Raw genomic sequence first — 21,941 nt, 5'->3', positions numbered from 1 at the left:
CTTCTCATGGGGACAAGGGCTGACACCCAGTTGCTGGCTAGGCCTGGGTCTGCCACACGTTCTGTGTCTGTGTTTGGTGAGCCTGGTGTTGTGTCTGTCAACGACAAAGGTTGTCAGCAGGGGAACTCGAGGCCCAGGGGGTCGCAGCGCGAGTTCCCAGAGCCCCGCCTTCGCCAGGCCAGGTATCACGTTAGTGCCTCCCAGTGGTGCAGTCATAATATGGGAAATGCCCAAACGCCACGTGCACGCACGCTCCCGCGCATGCATGCGCATACATGTTCCCTCGGTTGCGCACAGAACAGATGATTATTATGCATAAATGTTTTAAATGTAATTGTAGTTACAATTTCTTTAATTGAAATAACTTAAACTAGAAAAGTAAATACAAACAATGTAACTTAGAGTTAGTTTACAAAAGGACAGTTTCCTTCAGCGACTCCCCGCCGGAGCTGGGCGGCTGCTCCGAGGACTCATTGACGCTGGTGGAGAGGCGGTAGTGGAGGAGAGGAGTCCGTTGTTATGCTATCGCCTATCGGTATCCTATTATTATGCAAAGTCTAGGTGATAAGTGCCGGCCGGCGCGACGAGTCCAGTGACAATTGTCAACGCATTTTTGTGTGCGCGCGTGCACATCCGCGCGCACTTCTGCCTCAGTGACCTATACCCAAACGGCGTTTAACCGCGTTTGTGCACGACTGCATGCCTGGTGACTCCCACGGCCGGAAGACCGGCGGTGGTCAGTCAGGCGCGCGTGATTTGGGTGGTAGTAATATCACTGCAGGGCTACGGTGTGTAGGAACCCACCCTGGAACCCACCCTATCGGGCAGTGTGGGGACCTCACACCTTGCATGTCCAGCTGTAGAACAGTTCCTCAGCAATCCATGCCGAGGAGGTGTTCAGTGGGGGAGCTTTTGTCACCCAGTGTAATGTCAGCTTCCCCCGTATCAAACCAGCCCTTTCTGTCGGGGTCCCCCCTTGGGTGCGATTGCCTCGTTGGTAGTGTCAGGGTGCGATATCCCAGCTCCACGAGACGTCCCATGGGAGGTTCAGAATGTTGACCGTCTCCCACCTGTTAGACGCTGTCAGGTGGGGGACTGGTTCACCTCCATAGACCTGTAGGATGCATATTCGCATCCCGATCTTCCATCCTAGGGCTTACCTACGCTTCCTTTGCAGGGCTTAGCGTACGGGTACCAGAGGCTGCCGTTCGGTTACTCTCTGGCTCCCCGCATCTTCACCAAGTGCGTGGAGACCGTGCTGGGGCCTCTGCATCGTCGGGGGTTACGAATTGTATTCTGCCCTGGACGACGTTCTGGTCCTTGGCCAGTGAGGGTAGATCGTCAGGTCTCATACCAGGCAGGTGGTGTCTCACCAGCCTGGGTTTTGCTGTAGACTGGAAGTAGAGTTCTCCTCTTCCCAGTCAACGGGTGGAGTACTTGGGCTTTTTCTAAGCTCAAGGTCTATATGGGCATCCCTCTCAGAGCGGCGGCGAGTGGTTGGGCGGCGCGCTCGGGAGGTTCTGTCCTAGGACCGTTACAGCGCTGTCCGTGATGCGCCTGCTGCTGGGTTCCTTCTTGGCCTCCTCTTCATGAGGAGGATACAGAGGTGGTTTTTTCCAGTATGGAAATGGACCCGGTGTGAGACATGTGGAAGCGGCTGAAGGTTCCCATGTCAGTACTGGGGGTCCTCGTCTTCTGGGGAGGGTCTGGTGCCTTCACCTGCGGGGTCCCCGTGGGTAGCAGGCTGTCACACGTCACGGTCTTCACCGACGCCTCCCTCATGGGATGGGGGGGGACGTGTCGGGCCAACGCAGTAGGGGGCAGCTGGCAAGACCATGCTGCCCGGTCTGCGCTACATTCAATGTGTTGGAATTAAAGGCAGTCCTTCTGGTCCTCAAACGGCTCGACCACCTTGTGGTGGGCAAGCATGTTTTGGTCAGGACGGACAACACGACGTCAGCGTCGTATATTGTCAGACAGGGAGGAGTGCGCTCCCCCCGTCTGCACCGGGCGGCGGTCGGGCTCTGGCTATGGGCGTTCTCCATCTGCTCTGCCTCAGGGCTCTCCACATCCCCGGCAGGGTGAATGTGGGTGCAGGTGTGATGTCGCGGGGCGGTCCTCACCCTGATGAGTGGGGACTACATCCAGACATAGTCGGGCAGGTCTGGGACCGATTCCGTGGCCGTCCGGGATTCTGTACGCATTCCCCCCCTTACACCTGATAGCTCAGCTGTTGGGGCGGGTACGTCGGGAGCGCAGGACTTGGTCCTGGTCGCGCCGGGCCGGGGCTCAGCTGTGTGGTCCTCGGCCCTGATTCAGCTCTTGGTGGCCCCGCCGTGGCCTGTTCCGTGGTCACCGCGGGCCCTCTCTCAGGCACGCGGAACTCTGTTCTGCCTCCTGTTCTGGGGCAGCCTCTAGGCTTTGCTGCTGACAGTGTGAATCTGGTGGGGATGCGTCTTGACTATTCTGTGGTTAGTGCTATCTGGTATGCGCGCGCTCCGTCCTCTACCGCGGCTTACGCTGGGGAGTGGCGTATGGTCGGGTGTGGGGGCGGAACATTGTTCAGCCACCCTCTCGTAGAACATTCCTGCTTGGCGCTCGGCATCTCAAGCCTGTGGAATGTTCTCTGTCTCCGAGTGGGACCTCCAACTGGTCCTGGGCCGGTTGTCGGAGGCCCCGTTTGAGCCTCTTGAGCAGGCGCCATTAGATCTGCTGTCTTGAAGACCGCATTCTTTTTGGCCATCACCTCCGCTAAACGCGTGGGTGAGCTGTGTGCTCTCTCGGTGCGGCCTGAGTGCCTGTCTATTCGGCCGATAGCGGTGCGACTCTGAGGCACTGGGGGTTTACCTCACGACTCGGGCTCTCAGGGCTTCCGTTCAACTGTTTGTTTGTTACGGTGGCCCTTGCACGGGTGAGGCGCTGTCCAAGCAGCACCTGTCACATTGGTTGTGCGGGGGCGTTACCTTTTGCTGCGTGTTGGCTGGACAGGTCCCCCCTCGGGCTGCTGCCCTGTTAGGGGGGGCCTCGGTGGAAGACATCTGTGCTGCGGCCTTCTGGTCCTCCCCAGGTCCCTTCTTTAAGTTTTACCTCATGGACATGACTGGGGGTTCTGTCTCCCAGGCGGTTCTGAGGTCTGGGACCTCCCCTGCGTCCCACCAGTTGGTGGGCTAGCAGGGGTGTGTGGGTGTGTGCCACGGGGTGCTGTGTCACACGTGGTCCCGCCTGTACTGTGCGTTTTCAGGGGTCTTTGGTTCCCCCTTTTTTCCGCACTTTGGTGGAGTTGACTGCCTCCCCCCCTTCGTTAGGACGGGCGGGTGGACGGGACTCCCCTCCTCCCTGGTAGTGGGGCTTGCGGGCCCTCAGGGGGTACACTTGTCGGGTCACGCGTCTGCTCTGTCCCATATCTCATAATGGCAAAGAGCGAGACGCCATGACCAGTATGATAATATAACAAACGGTTATCCTATAACCTAGTTATATGAATACTGGCAGAGCGTCTCGCTCTTGGCGCCCTGAGGTCCCTTGGTTGGGTTTTCAGTGTTGGAAACTTTCTTCCGAGGAAGGTAGAGTGTGACCATGTCCGGCGTCTTATAGCAGGACGCGGGGGCGTGGCCTGGTCACGTGCATGAGTGCAAATTGTTTGTTCATGAGCACAGTAGGTGCTAGGAGATAAGAGTTATCTCATAATGGCAAAGAGCGAGACGCTCTGCCAGTATTCATATAACTAGGTTATAGGATAACCTTTCGTTATGGCTGGTGGAATCTAGAGCCATTTAACACTTACAGCACCTTTAATATAACTTTCAAGGCCTTCTTTGGAATGTATTTTAAAACACACTCACCATGTCAGTTTTATAGATTTATATTTATTTATTTTTATTGAAATGCAAATATGCTTGTTGCAATTATTACAAATATGCAAATATGTTCTCCTTATTTCTGTGAATTAGTTGATTTGTTTGGGTTTAAGGTTATTAGTTATTAGTTCTTCCTCCTGATCATTTCTTTTTGTTGCCCTTCTTCTTTCCTTCCTTAGCCTTCTTCCCTCCCTTCACGGGCATGGGGCCTCGTCGGACCACAGTGCCTCTCCACCACGCCTGGACCTACAGACGCATGGACACCATTACTCATTTTGGTTCAGCGACGTCACATGGCAGCTATAAACACATTATTGTTATTAACCATTAACAAAAACAGTACAGTGTAGGTAAGAGTAGAGACTGAATGAAAAGTATGGAAGATAGGATGGTACCCTTCCTGCTTACCTGTTGTACAGAACTTGTAAGTCGCTTTGGATAAGAACGTCAGCTAAATGACTAAATGTAAATGTAAGATATATTACACATAATTCTATGACCTGTACCATGTCTTCTACTACCTGTACCTCCCCTCCCCCATGCTGCTATGATGCCTGAATTTCCCCAAGGGGATCAATAAAGGAATATCTTATCTTACTGAACCTTCAATAACACTGAATTACAAGCATGGTTGGTAATATTCAGATATTTGTTCCAGATACTCCAGATTCCGTCTTGGATTTGGCCCAGCCTATAGGACTCAGATTTTATATATTCAGATTGCCTTTGGACCCTGGTTCATCAAAGACATACTAGCACACTAATGTAACAAATGTGGGGACCCAAACTAATTAAACTCAGTCTCGCCTTTGAGCAAGGCACTAAATCCCAAAACAGCTCCAGGGGCGTGCACTGCAGGCAACCTTGCACTCCGACCTCTCTTAAGAAATGCATATAGGTGGGGTACAGGAGGGACATATGCAGGAAGATACATTTCAATTGCCTTGTGTAAACCAATAAATAAAGTACCGTAATACTAATAAAGTCTCAGTTCTCATTGTGGACCCGGAACGGAGTAAATTCAGTCAGAAAACACATTCTCACTATTGGACACAGTAGACACAGGCCGGTGACCCAGCTGTTAGCAAATCAGAGCTGGTTTTAAAAGATCTGGCGTGTTTACCTTGGTGGCTGCTTTCCTCTCAATCTGTTCTTTCTCCAGCTGCCTGCGAAGAGTCTCTTTCTCGGTCCTGTCCTCTGTTATCACTTGTTCATTCTCTCTGTACTGCAGCACAAAGACAATTAACTATATTCACATGGTGATCTTTTTGCTCTTATGTCATGCTCATAGGTTGGGATTCCGTAGAAAATGTCATATTAAAGTTGATGAATCTAGTCATATATGCAGGAAAAAGATCAGCAAATCTCCTAATTACAACAAGAGTATATTAGTGTTATGTGTTTATACCTGATGTATTTACAATGATCACTATTTAGTATTTTGTGAGAGCTTTGTTTACATGTCTCATTGCTGCCCTCTAGTGGTCAGAAAACAATTATCACAGCTACACTATGACCTAGGAGGCAAAGCTACGTCCCAGATAAGCAATATAATTATTTCAGTAGTCTAACCTTATTGGTCAGATCCTGCAGGTTTGAGAGGTTGTTGGTCTTGTTGTCCTTTAGAGATGTCAGCTCTTGTTTTTTGTCCTCCATGTCTCTCTCATAGCTTTCAACCCACATCTCCAACTTCTCCTCCAGGAACTGGAGACACAAGTCACTGACTAAATTCATGCCGCCTAATAATCTAATGGACAATTGTGTTAAATATGCTTGTGTTTGACATCATTCAATCCTCTAACCCAGTGCAATACGGTGCAGTTTCCTAGTTCAGCTTGATACTCACTCTAGAGCAAGGAAATGTAAAACCGGGATAATTGCTACAAGAATCATAAGGTAATATTTGGTTATGTTATCTTTGATAATATTAGCTAGCATTAGGTGCAGAATTTGATAGCACTAACTCTAATGCTAGCTAATGGCAGAAGCAGATGTTGTGTTAGACTTTTCACTCTGGGGTTGACCAGGAGGACTGAATGACATCAAACACGGGGGAAGACATAAGGGCCTGAGGGCCGCCGCACATCACAGCACATTTGCCCTCGTCTGTCGGCTTCAGGCTATGTTATTGTGGATCAACCAACACATTGTTTGAGAGCTAAAATGGCAGCCGTTTGATGACACCCTACTTGACATATTATGTGCTTCCAATCTCGGGTTATAAGACCAAACAGCCAATGAGTGTCAGTTTCGAAAAAAGTTTCCACGTCCGGTTTCGCCTCCCTGTGAACGGACCAATCACCTCTGACGATGAAAATGATTTGAGGGATGTTTACTACGATAAAGTGAGAGAAGAAGAAGAAGAAAGGAGAATACTTGCTTGACGTCGCACAACGTGAACTGAAAATACATTGGACCGGACGGCCATTTTGGATAAGCATAACGATACACAAATTTTCCGTGGTATTGTTATCAACTTTGGACCTGTACTAGATAAGACTTCAGGCTATGGACCCATTGTGTTTTCCAGCTCATACCTCTCAGCTGGAACTCTTTTGCAGGCATCCGTTTGCAAAATAATTCAGACGTAAGTACAAAAGAACATGTTCAAACCTCTGTAAGTCCACATACAGTAGCACAGTGCTACTGTATGTGGACTTACAGAGGTTTGAACATGTTCTTTTGTACTTACGTCTGAATTATTTTGCAAACGGATGCCTGCAAAAGAGTTCCAGCTGAGAGGTAGCACTGTGTGATTATTCCTGTTGTGGAAGAAGATTCAGAATGTTTCCTTTCAAGAGCGACCAGACTCATGCATGTACTATAAATGGTTGAAGAATACATTTCTAATTACTTTGGGTATGCAATCGACAGGCGTTTTATGCAAAACTTGCGATGCTTAACACCATTGTCCATTTGTCCAACTCATTTACTCTCATTCCAGGCCAAAGAGCAAAGTCAGCAAACACCTGTGACCAGCCAATGGTGGCTCTCCTATAACATAATACTACAGTGGCATTTAGTGGTGAATGGACTTACGTTCTGCTGCTTCTTCAGAAATGTCTCACTCTCTAGATCAACCCTTGTTGCCTCCTCCAACCTCTTGTGTAGCAGCTGGGGACAAAGAAAAACACAAGGGTGATAGAAAACTCAGTAGATAGATAGTCTACATCAGTGCTGTAGCTGGTCTGATAGTGGAGAGTGTGAAAACCGACCAGAAGGCCCATCCTTATATGTTGTACTAACTTCTGGTGAACGACATAAACGTGAAATCTAAAAGAACCCCTGGAGTCAGTAATGAGGAGGTTAGTTTTGTTTGTTTGGAAACTACCACTAGGCAGAAGTGCTCTTCTTTACTGCACTTGGAGTTGAGTGGGGATTGTGGAGAGGTCGCTATTGCTCGCCACACCTCAAGCTCTGCCAAGAGAGGTCTGGAATTCACAGTATAATAAGTTACTATATACTGGTAGCTACAATATAGTATATACTAGTATATCGCAAAATCAAGACGTATCCATGTCGTCTATCATAAAGAGTAGGGGGTTCCCCGGCGTTTCCTGGCCAAATTCCCAATCAGGTCTCTGACATCAAAGACACCTAATCACTCCTGTCCTTAATTGGCTGATATCAATCCTTGTCTCCCAAGCTTTTCAGCCATTGTGTGTGTGCTGGCACCTGGCACCGGTGTGTGGCAGACATGGCCCGCTTCGCCCCAAGTTTGGGTGCCACACATTGGTGACAAATTACCCTCTGGATTGTAAAACGCTTTATGACGAGAAAGCTGCTACATTTTATAAACACGGCCATTCATTCATTCAAATGACAAGATACCAAAGCCCATTACCACGATTTTAGATTTGGCACTAGAGCGAGTCTTGCAGTCTCCTGTAGGTGATTGAACATTATGCTGTAGGACTATCTACACTACAGGAATGGCTCTCAATCTTTTTCATGTCAAGGACCCCCAAATGTATACAAAATTGTCCCAGGGACCCCCATCTGACAAGATATTTGCTTTTATACATGATTTAGTCCAGAATTCCACAACTGTCTATAATATACATACTGTAGGTGGGGAGAGTGCAACCTATGATCACAATAGTCATATGTTCTCTCATTGTAATAACTTCTAGTGAATCAAATATTAGTGAAATTAAACTATTCCCCATTTTGCTGGGGACCCAAGGATCTCTGGGGTCCCCGGACCCCACTTTGAGAACCCCTGGTCTACAGTAATGAAAGGCAGAGTGTTGGTCTCACCACAGTCTCATCTTCCAGCTCCTTCTCGGAGAGGTTCATGAGTTTGCGTGTCTGGTAGACCAGCAGGTCAGCACTGCTCTTCACATAGTCCCTCTCCTCCCCCGCCTGGGCCCTCTGCTCCTGTAGCTGGTCCTTCAGGTGGGCTTTCATCTCATCTCGCTGCTGAGGGTACACAGGATGTGGGAGGTGATGGATTAAATGTGACGGGGATTAGAATCTCGTAAAAATGTAAGAAAGAAATGTTTGGTGATGCATAGACCCACCCTCATTGCCACCACGATCCATCATCAACACTGATCTGCAAGCTGCCCCTAAATTCAAGATCCTTGGTTTCATCGTTCAGAATGACCTTTGCTGGAATAGCCAGGTAGATGCAATGACATGAAACGCTAATACTGTAGGAAATAGCTTTTCCGTCTCCACAGATAACTTATGAGTATGCTGTCCCTGCCTGGACTGCTGGCATCACACAGGCCCTTTCATCCCAGTTGGAGCAGGTCGTATTATCCTTGGCCCCAAGTATGATGACTACCCAACTGCCCTGTTAACACTATCCGACATGAGGAGGGCGGAGCTGAGCGATCATGGAGTAGACGTGTTTCACATGAGCTCCCTTCTACCGTGCAGAATATATGTTTCTCCCCATTAGTCCCCATTTATTTTTATTTGTTTTTTGTCTGCGTGCTAAGTTGTCGTGTTTCAAATACTGTCGTCGACTTTTTTCGACTTTCTGCGATGTCGGTGGTGGAAACCAGATCCATGAGCGCCCCAACCAGCAAACCACCACCGGGCCTGGCCGCACCATCGCCCGGTGTTGGTGAGATAAGCGAAGCTGTGCTCTTGGTCATGACCAAGCTACATGCAGAGTCTGAGACACGCTCCGCTGAAGCACAAAAGAAAGTGCTGGCGGATTTTTGTGTCAACCTTCATCGAGAGATATCAGAGGAAATAAGGCTGGCGCTCGTCCCGCTGATAGACAAGATGGAGTCGCTGCACGCTGTCTCCTCAGCTAATGCTATCGAGCTAGCTGCGCTAACGACGGAGGTATCATTACAGGGCGAGAAGATGGTGGATCTCGAGTCCTCCCTGCTGGCTAGGCAGGCTGAAGTTACCAAACTACAGTCGGTAATTGAGGAAATACAGTCCCGGGAGAGACGCTACAACATCAGGATTGTTGGAGTACCGGAGGGCAGCGGGGAAGGCCGTCTCTCTGAGACCATGCCGGAATTGCTGCAAAAAATACTGGGAAATGACGTCCTCTCCTCCCCTCCTGTCTGTGAGTCGGCCTACAGAGCGGGCAGGTCCACTCCTGGTGTGAACAAAGAGCCGAGGCCCATCATCGTCAAGCTGAACAGGCTTCAGCAGAGGGAACTCATCATGCGGTCGGCTCGTGCCAGAAGGGGTAATCTGGTTCAAGCACAGAGAGGCGAATACAAAATGGTCTTGTCCAGGCTATGGAAACTAGGCCTGAGGCCCACGCTATTCGCTCCCGCGAAATTATCTGTGTTGGATAAGGTCGATGGTCTGCGTTCATTTTGGTCGTTGGATAAAGCGAAGGAATATCTCGAGGGGATACCCGAGAATGTAGCTTGATAACTATATCGGGTGAGTGACGTGGCGATGTGGGCCTGAATACATTGTTAGAGCCGGCTATTCACAAACACTTGCTGTCATGCCCAGACATGCTAACTGCCCATCCAACTAGCGGGGCTTCCCAATGACTTCTGTTACTTGCTAAAGCTGACCTCATGGTCGTACTTGTGTATCGCCTCTTTGGAAGCTAACGAGCTAGCTGAACAATGTACATAATAGACTAACGTGCTATCCGGATTCATCACTAGCTTACGCGCTAGCCTCGGGCTAGCTAGCGGGCTGCGTCTATCGTCTGCGCTGAGACATTCGAGACCCGTTAATATTTACGCACTTTGGTTGTTGTTGCTGTTTAAGTGTAATCGGCTCGCACAATTCAACGATGATCGGGTCCTTAACTAACTTCTTGTATGCTGTTATTTTTATATCCAGGCTGTTTTAAGCTTTGGGCTCCGGTAGGAGAAGATCGGTTGAATATATATATAAACAAGATATGATAACAGGTTGTGTCAGGTATTGCCTATTACCATCCCCGGGTTAATGAATGTGTTTAATTCTATTCTTACATAGGTTATGTCATTTCAGCCGTTGTGCCTGATCAGAGGGGAACTTACAGGTGTGCACTTTGACCATAACCCCCTTTTCCCCTTCTTATTATTGTCGTTGTTTAAATTACATTTGTTTGTACAATTTACCTGGAACCCGATCCTACCTTAGACTATCTGCTGGTATGCTCTAATTTAATTTTGTTTTGAATTTTCCTTTATCCATTTGTGCTATAACATTGCGACGTTGATGCGCAGACTCCGAAATAGATGGTTGCAGGGTTGATGTTGAGTTGTTATATAATAATGACTATTTTTTTTCCCATTATAGTTATTTCATGTTAGGGCCAAGGCTCACGGTGGTTTTCGACCGATATCTTTATTGAAACAATATATGATAACAGGTTGTGTCAGGTATTGCCTATTACCATCCCCGGATTAATGAATGTGTTTAATTCTATTCTTACATAGGTTATGTCATTTCAGCCGTTGTGCCTGATCAGAGGGACTGTTACAGGTGTGCACTTTGACCATAACCCCCTTTTTTCCCTTTCTTATTATTGTCGTTGTTTAAATGACATCTGTTTGCACAATTTTGCACAATTTACCTGTGACCCGATCCTGCCTTAGACTATCGGCTGGTATGCTTTAATTTAATTTTGTTTTGAATTTTCCTTTATCCATTTGTGCTATAACATTGCGACGTTGAAGCGCAGACTCGGAAATAGATGGTTGCAGGTGTGATGTTGAGTTATTATATAATAATGGCTATTTTTTCCATTATGGTTATCTCATGTTAGGGCCAAGGCTCAGGTGGTTTTCGACCGATATCTTTATTGAATTTTATTTTTATTATTATTTGTGTTTATTGGACTAGTGGGGGTTTAATCAGGGGTTTATCTAGAGGGGGGTCGGAGTGGGGAGCGTCTTATTGGATCCATGACTCTAGTGGGAAATGATAGGAAGATGACCATCCTTAGTGGATGGGGCATGGGGTGGGGATTGGAGAGTGGGTATAGGAGGGCTTATAATAGGACGGGTGGGTTAGGGTTTAGAGTAGAAGGAGGGGGGGTTGTAACTGGGGTGGTATTTTTATGTGTTTTATGTGCTGTTGTCTTATATGTGTGTAATTGTTCCTCCTCTGAACTCCTGGGATTGACCGTCTGGGCCCGCCTGGATCAGCGCCTCTGTACTCAGCCTGGCTGCACTGGTATGTTCTCTACGCATTTAGACAAACTCGACCATGGCTAAACTGAATATCTTAATTTGGAACGCAGGAGGTCTTAACGCCCCACACAAGCGTGCCAGTGTCCTTTGGTTATTGAAGAGAAGAAATATTGACATTGCTCTCCTTAGTGAGACACATTTATTGGTGGGTGTTGTGTCAAGGCTAGCAAATCGACAATATCACGTTATCTCCTCATCCTCAGCCGATGATAAGACGAAAGGAGTCGTCATAGTTACAAGACGTAACCTTGATATCAAAGTCCTGGATGTGTGGTCGGACACGGAGGGAAGGATTACTATAGCAAAAGTTGAGTTCTCTCATAGGAAGATGGCAATAATAGCATTGTATGCCCCTAACACATTTGATTCAGCGTTCTATAATACAATCACAAAGAATATGTTGGAACTTACTGGATACGCTCTCATTGTGGGTGGCGATTTTAATGCGTGCTGGGATGCGGAGATGGATAGGTCCGGATCCTCTGAAACAAGCGACCAAAAACGGTCCTCTAAGGCCCTCAGGATGTGGGCCCAGGACACTGGGCTCGCAGACCTATGGCGCTTATCCAATCCCACCCTCAAGGATTACTCTCACCTGTCTGCCAGACACAAAACCTTCTCTCGAATAGACTATGCATTCGCATCCCCTAATTTGTTTGATAGTTTCGACGTCTCATTGGTTCCCCTGGCTCTCTTGGACCACAAGGGGATTTTCCTTGTGGCAACCTTTGGCAGGCTCTCCACGAGAGCTCCCCTAACCCTAACCCTAACCCTAACCCTAACCCTAACCCTTTAACTCAACCTTATTAAAGAACGATGATTTCTGCTCTGAGTTCAGGAGTAAACTAGCTGAATTCTTGCAGATCAATGTTGGCACGGTCGATGACCCCAGGGTCCTATGGAACGCATTGAAAGGATTTATCAGGGGTCATGTCACACTTTTCGCCTCCAACTTACGTAAATCCCGGTCAAAAAAACTAGAAGGACTGGAAACATTATATGCGGATCTATACGCATCTTTGCTAACTAACTATAGTGATCGACTAAACACACAACGTAAGATAGTCAAGAAGGAAATAAACTCCATACTTAAACAACAGTCTGAGTTCTTGATACATAGGACAAGGCAAAATTACTACTTTCACGGCTCCAGGCCTAGCCATCTATTGGCAATGAAAATACGCTCGAATGATCATTTCTCGGATATCCCCTCGATCAAGACGCGACAGGGTACAATCACTACTGATTCGAAAAGGATCAACGACACTTTTAAAGAGTTTTACTCGCAGTTATATAGCTCAGAGGTTAATCTCGACGACTCTAAATTTGAATCGTTCTTTGGCGGGCTTGAGATACCCCACATTTCTGAGGAAGAGGCCAAGGAACTGGGGAAACCGATCACTCTTATGGAGTTGAGGGAGACGATTGCTGAAATGCAGAGGGGCAAGGCACCAGGCTGGGATGGTATTCCACCCGAGGTGTATTTAGCTTTTTGGGACCAACTGGGTCCATTGATGCTCGATATGATCAATTATGCTATCGAGCCAGGGGAGTTCTCAAGAGATGTCAACATGCCGTTGATTTCCTTACTTCTCAAGAAGGACAAAGATCCCAATGATTGTGGTAGCTATAGGCCCTTGAGTCTTCTCGGGCCGATTTAAAAGTGTTTGCCAAGGTGCTGGCCCGCCGCCTGCAGAGATTTATGACGGTATTGGTACACTGCGATCAAACTGGTTTTATCCCGGGGCGTCTGGCTACAGATAATCTTAGGAGGCTGTTGCATGTAATCGATAACAGTAAAGACAATACAACTCCGTCCACAGTTCTGTCTTTGGATGCCATGAAGGCGTTTGACAGACTTGAGTGGTCATACCTGTAGAAGGTACTTGAGGTCATGGGTCTTGGGAAGAGTTTTATTCATATGATTAAAGTCCTGTATGCCTCGCCGTCTGCGATGATACTGACAGGCAAAAACTGTTCCACACTCTTTCCAGTCTCCAGATCTTCTAGACAGGGTTGTCCTCTCAGCCCAGGACTGTTCGCGCTTTCCCTCGAACCTTTGGCCCAATTTATTAGGCAATCGGAGGACATCGTCCCCATAATGGTCAATAATACTCCACACAAAATTGCTCTCTATGCGGATGACCTGCTGATTTTCATGGACGACCCCTCCCGGTCGGCCACAAAATTATTGAGAATAATCGACGACTTTGGTAAAATGTCAGGCTTTAAGATTAACTGGAACAAATCAGCCTGCCTACCTCTTAATGAGCTGGCCAAGGCGGTACGACTACCAGCTGATATCCCCATAGTAGAACATTTTAAATACTTGGGCATAGAGATATTCCCCACGCTGAACCAAACTACTAAGTACAACTTCACGGGTACTTATGATAAAATACGCCAGGATCTAGACAGGTGGTCGCCCCTTCCTAACTCCTTACAAGCCCGGGCTTCCATAATCAAAATGAACGTCCTGCCTAGGATACATTTTGTTAGCTCAATGCTCCCCCTGCCCCCTCCAATAGACCACTGGCGCAAGGTACAATCGATGGTATCTAAGTTTATCTGGAATAACAAACGCCCGAGAATCAAAAGGGCTACTACTCAACATAGAAAACAAGATGGGGGCCTCGCAATCCCTGATTTTAAGCTTTATTTCTTGTCCTTTTCACTGAGACCTCTGATGTGCTGGCTAGACTCTGTAGAGGCTGTATCGTGGCGCTCCTTAGAAGCGGCGGCGGTCTCACCGCTAAGATTGCAGGATGTACTGTACTCCACTGTCTCTATTTTCAAATGCCGGCTGAGGTATGGACCGATCATAACTCACGTGATCCAAACGTGGCGTAATGTACAGAGGTCGTGTGGGGTTAAATGCCCATGGCACCTGGACTCTCCAATTTTTAATAACCAGCAATTACTTGTTGGGCACAAGCCGGTTAATATTCCTCAATGGCAAAGGAGGGGAGTGCATACTCTGGAGGATATTTATGATAAGAACGGCCTCCGTGCGTTTCAGGACTTAAAAGAATTTTATGATCTTCCCGGCGAGTCCTTCTTTCTTTACCTTCAACTAAGGTCAGCACTGAGGGCGCATGGCGTGCCGTGGGCTCAAGCTTTGCACCCACACCTCTTCCTCAGGCTCATAGTGGACAGGACGACATCCAGAGGGTTTGTCTCAGACTTTTATACGCTCTTAATTCAATCCACGTATAAAAATGTATCATTGGATACAATCTGGCGTGTGGATATCCCGGAGTTGGACCCCGACTGGGATGATGTTTGGGCAAATGTGGCATTATCTTCCCGCAACCCCAATCACCAGCAAATTAATTTTAATTATATTCATAGGACCTATCTTACACCTAGGAAGCTATTTGCTATGGGACTGATAACCGACTCTCGGTGCACTTTGTGCTCTCAAAAGGCCACTGGCACTTATATGCATATGTATTGGGATTGCCCACCAGTGGCCCGCTTCTGGAGGTCAATAACGGACAAACTTTCAGACCTGTGTGGCTTAACTATCCCATTCACAGCTGTTACGCTACTCCTGAACGATATAACGACACTACCTGCGTCCGTTCAACTAAAAAGGGTTGTCCTAGCGGGTGTCACAGCAGCGAAGAAGCTAATAGCAATGAGATGGAAGGAGCCTGAGAAGCTTACAGTGATTAACTGGTCCCTAACACTATTGGATGTGATTTATCTTGAGATATCCACGGCGCGGGTGATTGGGGTAGGACAGGCTGGCATTGACCTGTGGTTCGCAGCAGCTGAGAAGGTAAGGACCGCCGTGTGCGGCTGAGCGGGGTTGGGGTGCTTGATCGGGGGGGTCCGGCGGTCTCTTGGGAGGGGGAGGAGGAAATGTTTTGTCTGTCTTGTCTTTTGTCTTGTCCTCTTGAGTTTAGCTGGGGATTTAATGGGGGGGCAGCTATTTAACTATTTCTTCACTGTTTGGTCACTTTTACACGGTCTCTGTGAGTCTATGGAACACCTCTACAGGTTTTTGTTTTTTCATGAAGGTTCATTGCTCTGTTTTCGGGTCATGTTCTCAAAAAGTGGTCCTTGTGGTGAATTGGAGATGTACGTTTTATTAATATAAGGTCACACGGCCGGGAATCGGGGCTGAACACTAGATAGTACCCCTTGGATTTAGAAATTAGAAGGTTGAACTCTGTTTTCTTTTCTCTTTGTCTGTATAAATTGTTATTCTGTATTATTATTGTTTTTGTTATTTTCTTGTGAAGTTCTATGTATTGTGATTGTGTTTAATGTGTTTTGTTTCATGTGAATAATAATAAAAGAAAATTGATAAAAAAAAAAAAAACACTATCCGACATGAGCAGATCTGTCATTAATTTGCCAAAAATCTCCAACTTGCCAGTTTGCAGGCTGGCTACCCCCAACAGGACTGGATCTGTATAACCCGCAACTGTCAAAAACTGAACAATCCCCTCACAAAAGCACATCACTCTCAAAACTCTCCCATACCATAACTAATTAGACCTTTGAACCTCCATATGCCATAACTGCCATAACACTAGTGACGTCACTGGCGCGCCGGCTGTTGTGGAGGGGGGGGGGGGCAACCGCGGGGGGCGGGGACGCTCTCTCGTTGTCGGAACACAGTGTGAGAAGAGCATTTATGCAGGTGAACACCAGGAAGGCTGCTGGCCCAGATGGTATAACAGGACGCATACTTAAGTCCTGTGCCAACCAGCTAGCCCCGGTGTTCACCGCCATATTTAATCAATCCCTGGCGGAGTCAGTGGTCCCTGCCTGCTTCAAGATGTCTACCATCATCCCTGTACCGAAGAAACCCTCCCCAACATGTCCAAATGACTACAGACCGGTGGCACTCACCTCTGTGGTCATGAAATGTTTCGAGAGGCTGGTCAAGGACCACATTTGTGCCTCCCTCCCCAGTGATATGGACCCTATGCAATTTGCATACATGAGAAACAGGTCCACTGACGACGCGGTCTCCCAGGTACTGCACAGCACCCTCTCTCACCTTGACCGTCAGAAGGGGGGCTATGTGAGACTGTTGTTCATTGACTACAGCTCAGCGTTCAACACCATAGTCCCCACCAGACTGGTGGACAAGCTGATCGAGCTGGGTCTGAGCTCCGCCCTGAGCGCCTGGGTACTGGACTTTCTGAGCGAAAGACCCCAGGCGGTCAGGGTGGGGGGTCAGACCTCCAACACCATCACCCTGAGCATCGGGTCCCCCCAGGGCTGTGTTCTGAGCCCCCTGCTGTACTCACTCTACACACACGATTGTGTGGCCAAGTTCAGCTCCAACTCCATAGTGAAGTTCGCAGACGACACGGTGGTGGTGGGGCTGATCTCGGACAACGACGAGAAGGCCTACCGGGAGGAGGTTGAGGTACTGGAACGCTGGTGCCAGGACAACAGCCTGCTCCTGAACATTGGTAAAACCAAGGAGCTGATCGTGGATTATAGGAGAGGACAGCAGGAGACACACACACCACTGAGGATTAACGGGGCTACCGTGAACAGGGTGAGCAGCTTTAAGTACCTGGGGGTCCACATCTCAGAGGATCTGACATGGTCAACACACATAGACACAGTAGTAAAGAAGGCGGAGCAGCGCCTCTACCACCTGAGACAGTTAAGGAAGTTCAGAGTATCGGGGAAGATACTCCAGTCCTTCTACTCAGGAGCTGTAGAGAGCATCTTGACCGGAAACACCACTGCCTGGTATGGAAACAGCACGGCACAGGACAAGAAGGCCCTACAGAGAGTGGTGCGCTCAGCCGAGCGTACCACGGATATTGCACTACCTCCCCTGCAGGTTCTATACAACAAGAGGTGCAAATCCAGAGCCTGCAGAATAATGAAAGACCCCCACCACCCCAATAACAGCCTGTTCCAGCTGCTGAGGTCAGGCAGACGCCTGCAAACCCCAGCTACTAGGACAGAGAGGCTTAGGCTCAGCTTCTTCCCCCAGGCCATCAGAGCCTTGAACAATGAACATTGAGTGCCACAGAACACTGAACTATCCACACACAAGCACACACACGACACGCACGCTGTGCACTAGCAGCCACTTTAACACTTTAACATGAGCGGGCACACACTCATGCCGCACTCACCCACACTTATTGCCAAAAGGAAAGGCCACTTTAAATTAGTATAGCAACAGTAACAGTGTATTGCACTACCAAAGCTACCTAGCATGTCCTATATGCTCTGTAAATAACTATGTACAGATACCGAGATGTCACACCATGTTACCTGTTACCTGTTAGTGCACAATGTTGTTTTTATTGGATTCTATTATATGTTGTACCACTGTATTGCACATCGTTGCGGGCAAGACCACCCGCATTTCATTGTATACTTGTATGCCGTGACAAATAAAACTCTTGACTTGACTTGACTTGAACTCCCATTAATGCTGACCTCAGGTCAGCTATGCCTTATGTATCTTATGTCTTGTATTGGTTTTTATCTCTATTTGTACTGTAGTTTGATCTCTTCTTAATCTATGTATCCCACTGTCAGTGTGTGTCTATTCACAAATCAACAGGTAGTGAACAAAAGTAAAAAGGGATCCAGAAGCTGGAGCAAAGCCAATTATCTTTACTATTGTCTGTTCTCTAAGTACAATTTGTAAAAAAGCAATAATGTCCTAGCATGGACAGAGCTGGAAAAATAAAGTAGTTGAAGCTGAGAGCAGACCTCATGACAACCATTTTCTTGGAGAGAAAAATTGCAGACCTGGCAGTGTCACATCACTAAATGAGGCAATAGCATCAAAGCTTGAAAAAGCTAAAAATTAGTGCAATACTCAAAACTACCACAACAGGGAATAACACAATGACCAAACCAAGTTTGTACAGAACATGACACTATGTCTATAGTTGTATTTTATTCAGCTAAACGTTGTGTGTTGATGTTTGGGTGAATTCGTAAATTGGTAACTAATTCAATTTATTGTTAAAAACACAGCAGATAAGACTGAAGAAAGGAAAACAAGTCATTCTTGCTGCTGGATCCTGGCAGAAAAAGACCTTGGAATAATCAAATCTCTATTGACAAGCTTTGTATGCATTACATATATACAAAGCTCTATAACAAACCACCGCAAATTAGAGTTAGGTCAAAAGTAATTATTTCGCATTGTGTTTTCGAAAGGGATAAACAGAACAGAATTTCAAAGAGACTCGACAAAGACAGATGGGGTGAAAACATAAGGCGTTGCTGAAATACAGTCTCGAAGACTCCTTTCAAATCCCCCAGTTGACAAACGCTCTGTGCTGCCACCACTGGTCGCCAATAAGATCAGCACCTTGACCTGACGGGTTTTATTGGCGACCAGTGAACTCCGGTGAACGACCAGTGAACAGTGAGCTTGACGAACTCCAGCACAGAGAGTTCGTCAAGCTTTCCCAGAAAACCACAGAAGAAGCCGCCATTACTGCAAATTAACACTTAGGCTGGAGTATTTCAAAGGAGACTTTGGAGAGAAAAGGGTCGTTTTATACTGTATTTCAGCAGCGGCTTGTGTTTTCACCCAACCAGTCTTTGTTGAGACTCTTTGAGCTTTCTGTTTATCCCTTTGAAAATACAATGCAAACTTACAATAACTAGCTAGGACAAGTTTTGACTTAACCCGCAGAATCCGTGGCGGTTCGTTATAGAGCTTTGTATATACATACAAAGATATACATATATATGTATATCCTACTGTGTACATAAATAGAGCTATAGCTCATGAAGCTACAAAAACACATGTGGTGTATTATGAACGTTAAGACACTTGAAAAAGGCCACAGGCAGAAACGTTGTGTTATTGAATTAAACTTGGGAACACTGCAGACAGGTGTGCTGACTTCTTTTTACAACTTTACATATCTATTTTTGAGTCAAGCACCTGTGACTACACTTTGGATGTGCGTGAGTCTTTTCTACTACGTATTATGAACGTCTACCTGCAACTCCAAAATATTCTCTTTGCGTATGTCCACCAGTTGCTTCTGAAGAGCTTTGGTCCTTTTGCGATTCTCCTCCCCTCTGGAACACACACATGTATGTTTAAACACACAATTCACTTCCCTTTTTTTTTTCTTTTTCTTTTTTTATTAATTACGTAAATAAATACTTTCAACATCAATTCTTAAATTCTGCAGAACTGCAGCTGTTACCTAATCTATGATGACATGATTGTAAACACACATCCTTTCAACAAGTTTACAGTGACTGAACTGAAAGAAAACTCTAAACACTCTGACAGTTATTGAGAGTAATTGAGTTTGAATATGGCCACCAGTGATGTAATCTGGGACATTGAATCCTTATGTTAATTACAGATCCATGAAATGATATAGAAGAAAAATAAGAATACCTTGTTTTATAGGGACTGCTACATTATCATTTAATTGAGCGTAATTAACACAACACAAGGATTCAATGTCCCCGATGACATCACTGGTGGCAATTACTCTCAATAACAGAATGTATGTATGTAAATAAATCAGCATTGTTTTTTTGTGAAGTGCCCCTTTATGTGGAATATTGAGTAGACTACAGAAATGCATTTTATTGGAACTACTGTAAAGTAAGTTGAGAAGGACTTCTCTTTATAGACTAGCCTACATATAGAGTAGAATGAGCCAACATTGTGCACTGGACATGATAACCTGATGATGATGTGGGAGAAGCGGGCCTTCCTCTTCTTCTCATCTGACACAGCCTGCAGTAAGCTGTGGAATGTCTCTCTCTCTTTCAGCTCTACTAAGACATTTGTGATTACCTGTGCCACAAAATGCCTTTAGAACAGACAGAATAGAGATGGAGAGGGAGAGAGAGAGATGGAGAAAGAAAAAGAGAGAGAGAAATTGATATGAGACTGACATTGATATGAATTAGACCAATGTGAGATGTTTGGCTTGAGTGTTGGTATCTCTGCAGTGTTGTATACTGTATACAGTATGTACTATGATGCTGAACATATAACTAGAATGAATAGAATTTGCCATTTCCATTATATTCTACATGATTTAATGGTAATTTGGCTGGTGCCCCTTAAAATGCCTGCCATAGAATGTTTGATAATGTGTTCTTATTTTTATTTTAATTTTAAAAAATGTTTAATTTTTTTTGCATCACACTAAGAAACTAACTAATCTAGCTACCAATGGCAAAAGCCGTTTGGATGAACATTCGTTGAGAGTTGGGATGCACATTCCTCATTTCTGGGGCTCATGCACTGTCCTGTATCCACAAACAATGCTACTTTCCACAACAACATTATTAAGATTCTATGGTAGCCATCTTAACCTAAAGAGATATACAGACAGTATATCCATATAAAAAACAACAATGACAGAAAGGAGCCTTTCTACCAATGAAGTTGTATAGTGATGACTGTTTGATTGTCTGCCCTACCAGTCTCTCTGTAATTTTGCCAGGTTTAGCTCTTGCAAAGCGCCCCCTCCTCCTTCCTCCCCCTGGCACCGACGGGCTGACTCCAGCTTCAGCTCCGCCCCTCTCTGGTGTTCCAGCATCCCACCTATATCTGCTGTCACCACCTGGCACACATACAATAGGCAGTGTTGTCAGTGCACACAGATGAAGTAACTCCTCTCTCCCACCCTGAGCCTGACACGCCAGACGCATGGAGCACTACGCCAGCTAGCTCTCTATTAGCTCCACGGATTAGCTAACTCATCCCTTTCTCCTTACATACAGTAATGCTAAGTGTATATTCAAAGGATGATTTCTTTTTGGGGGGTGGGGGTGGATACATCAGACAGGCAAATACATCATCCACACTGAATTGAATAAACAGGGATTAGATGGTGTTTGTTCATGAACTGCAACTTTAGGACAAACTCTCCAGAAGTTTTAAGCTAGGCTAGTGGTCCGTATCCGCTTCCATTCATTTGTGCTAAGCTAGGCTAGCTTGCAGCCAGATAGCTTTCTACTGAACACATAGAGAGGAAATTGGTATCTATCTTCTTGTCTGACTCTGGAGAAGGCAGTAAGCTAATTTCCCATAGGTGATCAATTAACCCCAGCCGCAAGGCAAAAGATGGCAAATGTTGGCTGTAAACAAAAAATATAATTTATTCATTCTACCAGCCACTCTGGTAGGTGACCAATTGTTGTTCAGTCACTATTACATTCTAAAAGCTGTTTGGCTGGGGAAATAGTTAATGTGATTGATTGAAAGTGTTATTAACAGATTGCAGAATGGGTACAATACAGTACGGCTCAAGTCAATACACACAATTGTTAAGGGGATGCAGACCATGAAATACTTTCGTCTTGTTTACATCAGGGTCCCCCATTTTCAATTCATAATGACATTTATTATGACATACAGTACACAACATACAGATATCATGAGTCAGAGTGGTGGATTTGGGGATTTCAAAATTCAGTCACTGTCCTGTAGATAGACAATGGTTGTTGCATCTCCCCCAAA

The 21,941-nt window shown here is 46.3% G+C and overlaps 1 protein-coding gene across 1 annotated transcript; it reads right to left on the bottom strand.

Moving 5' to 3' along the window:
* Positions 1-3,998: 3,998 nt before the first annotated feature.
* Positions 3,999-21,018, bottom strand: LOC311246467 (dynein regulatory complex protein 9-like; the record flags this gene model as incomplete). Its single annotated transcript, XM_084336621.1, has 8 exons — positions 3,999-4,103; positions 4,981-5,082; positions 5,430-5,561; positions 6,897-6,971; positions 8,118-8,279; positions 19,444-19,525; positions 20,152-20,280; positions 20,900-21,018. The coding sequence occupies 8 exons, from the start codon at positions 21,016-21,018 to the stop codon at positions 3,999-4,001; spliced, it is 906 nt and encodes a 301-aa protein (XP_084192747.1).
* Positions 21,019-21,941: the final 923 nt, after the last annotated feature.

The sequence above is a fragment of the Notolepis coatsorum genome, assembly GCF_963971535.1.
Source record: "Notolepis coatsorum genome assembly, chromosome: 19".
NCBI lineage: Eukaryota > Metazoa > Chordata > Actinopteri > Aulopiformes > Paralepididae > Notolepis > Notolepis coatsorum.
The sequence above is the reverse complement of the archived record's forward strand: the minus strand, read 5'-3'. Positions and strand labels throughout refer to the sequence as shown.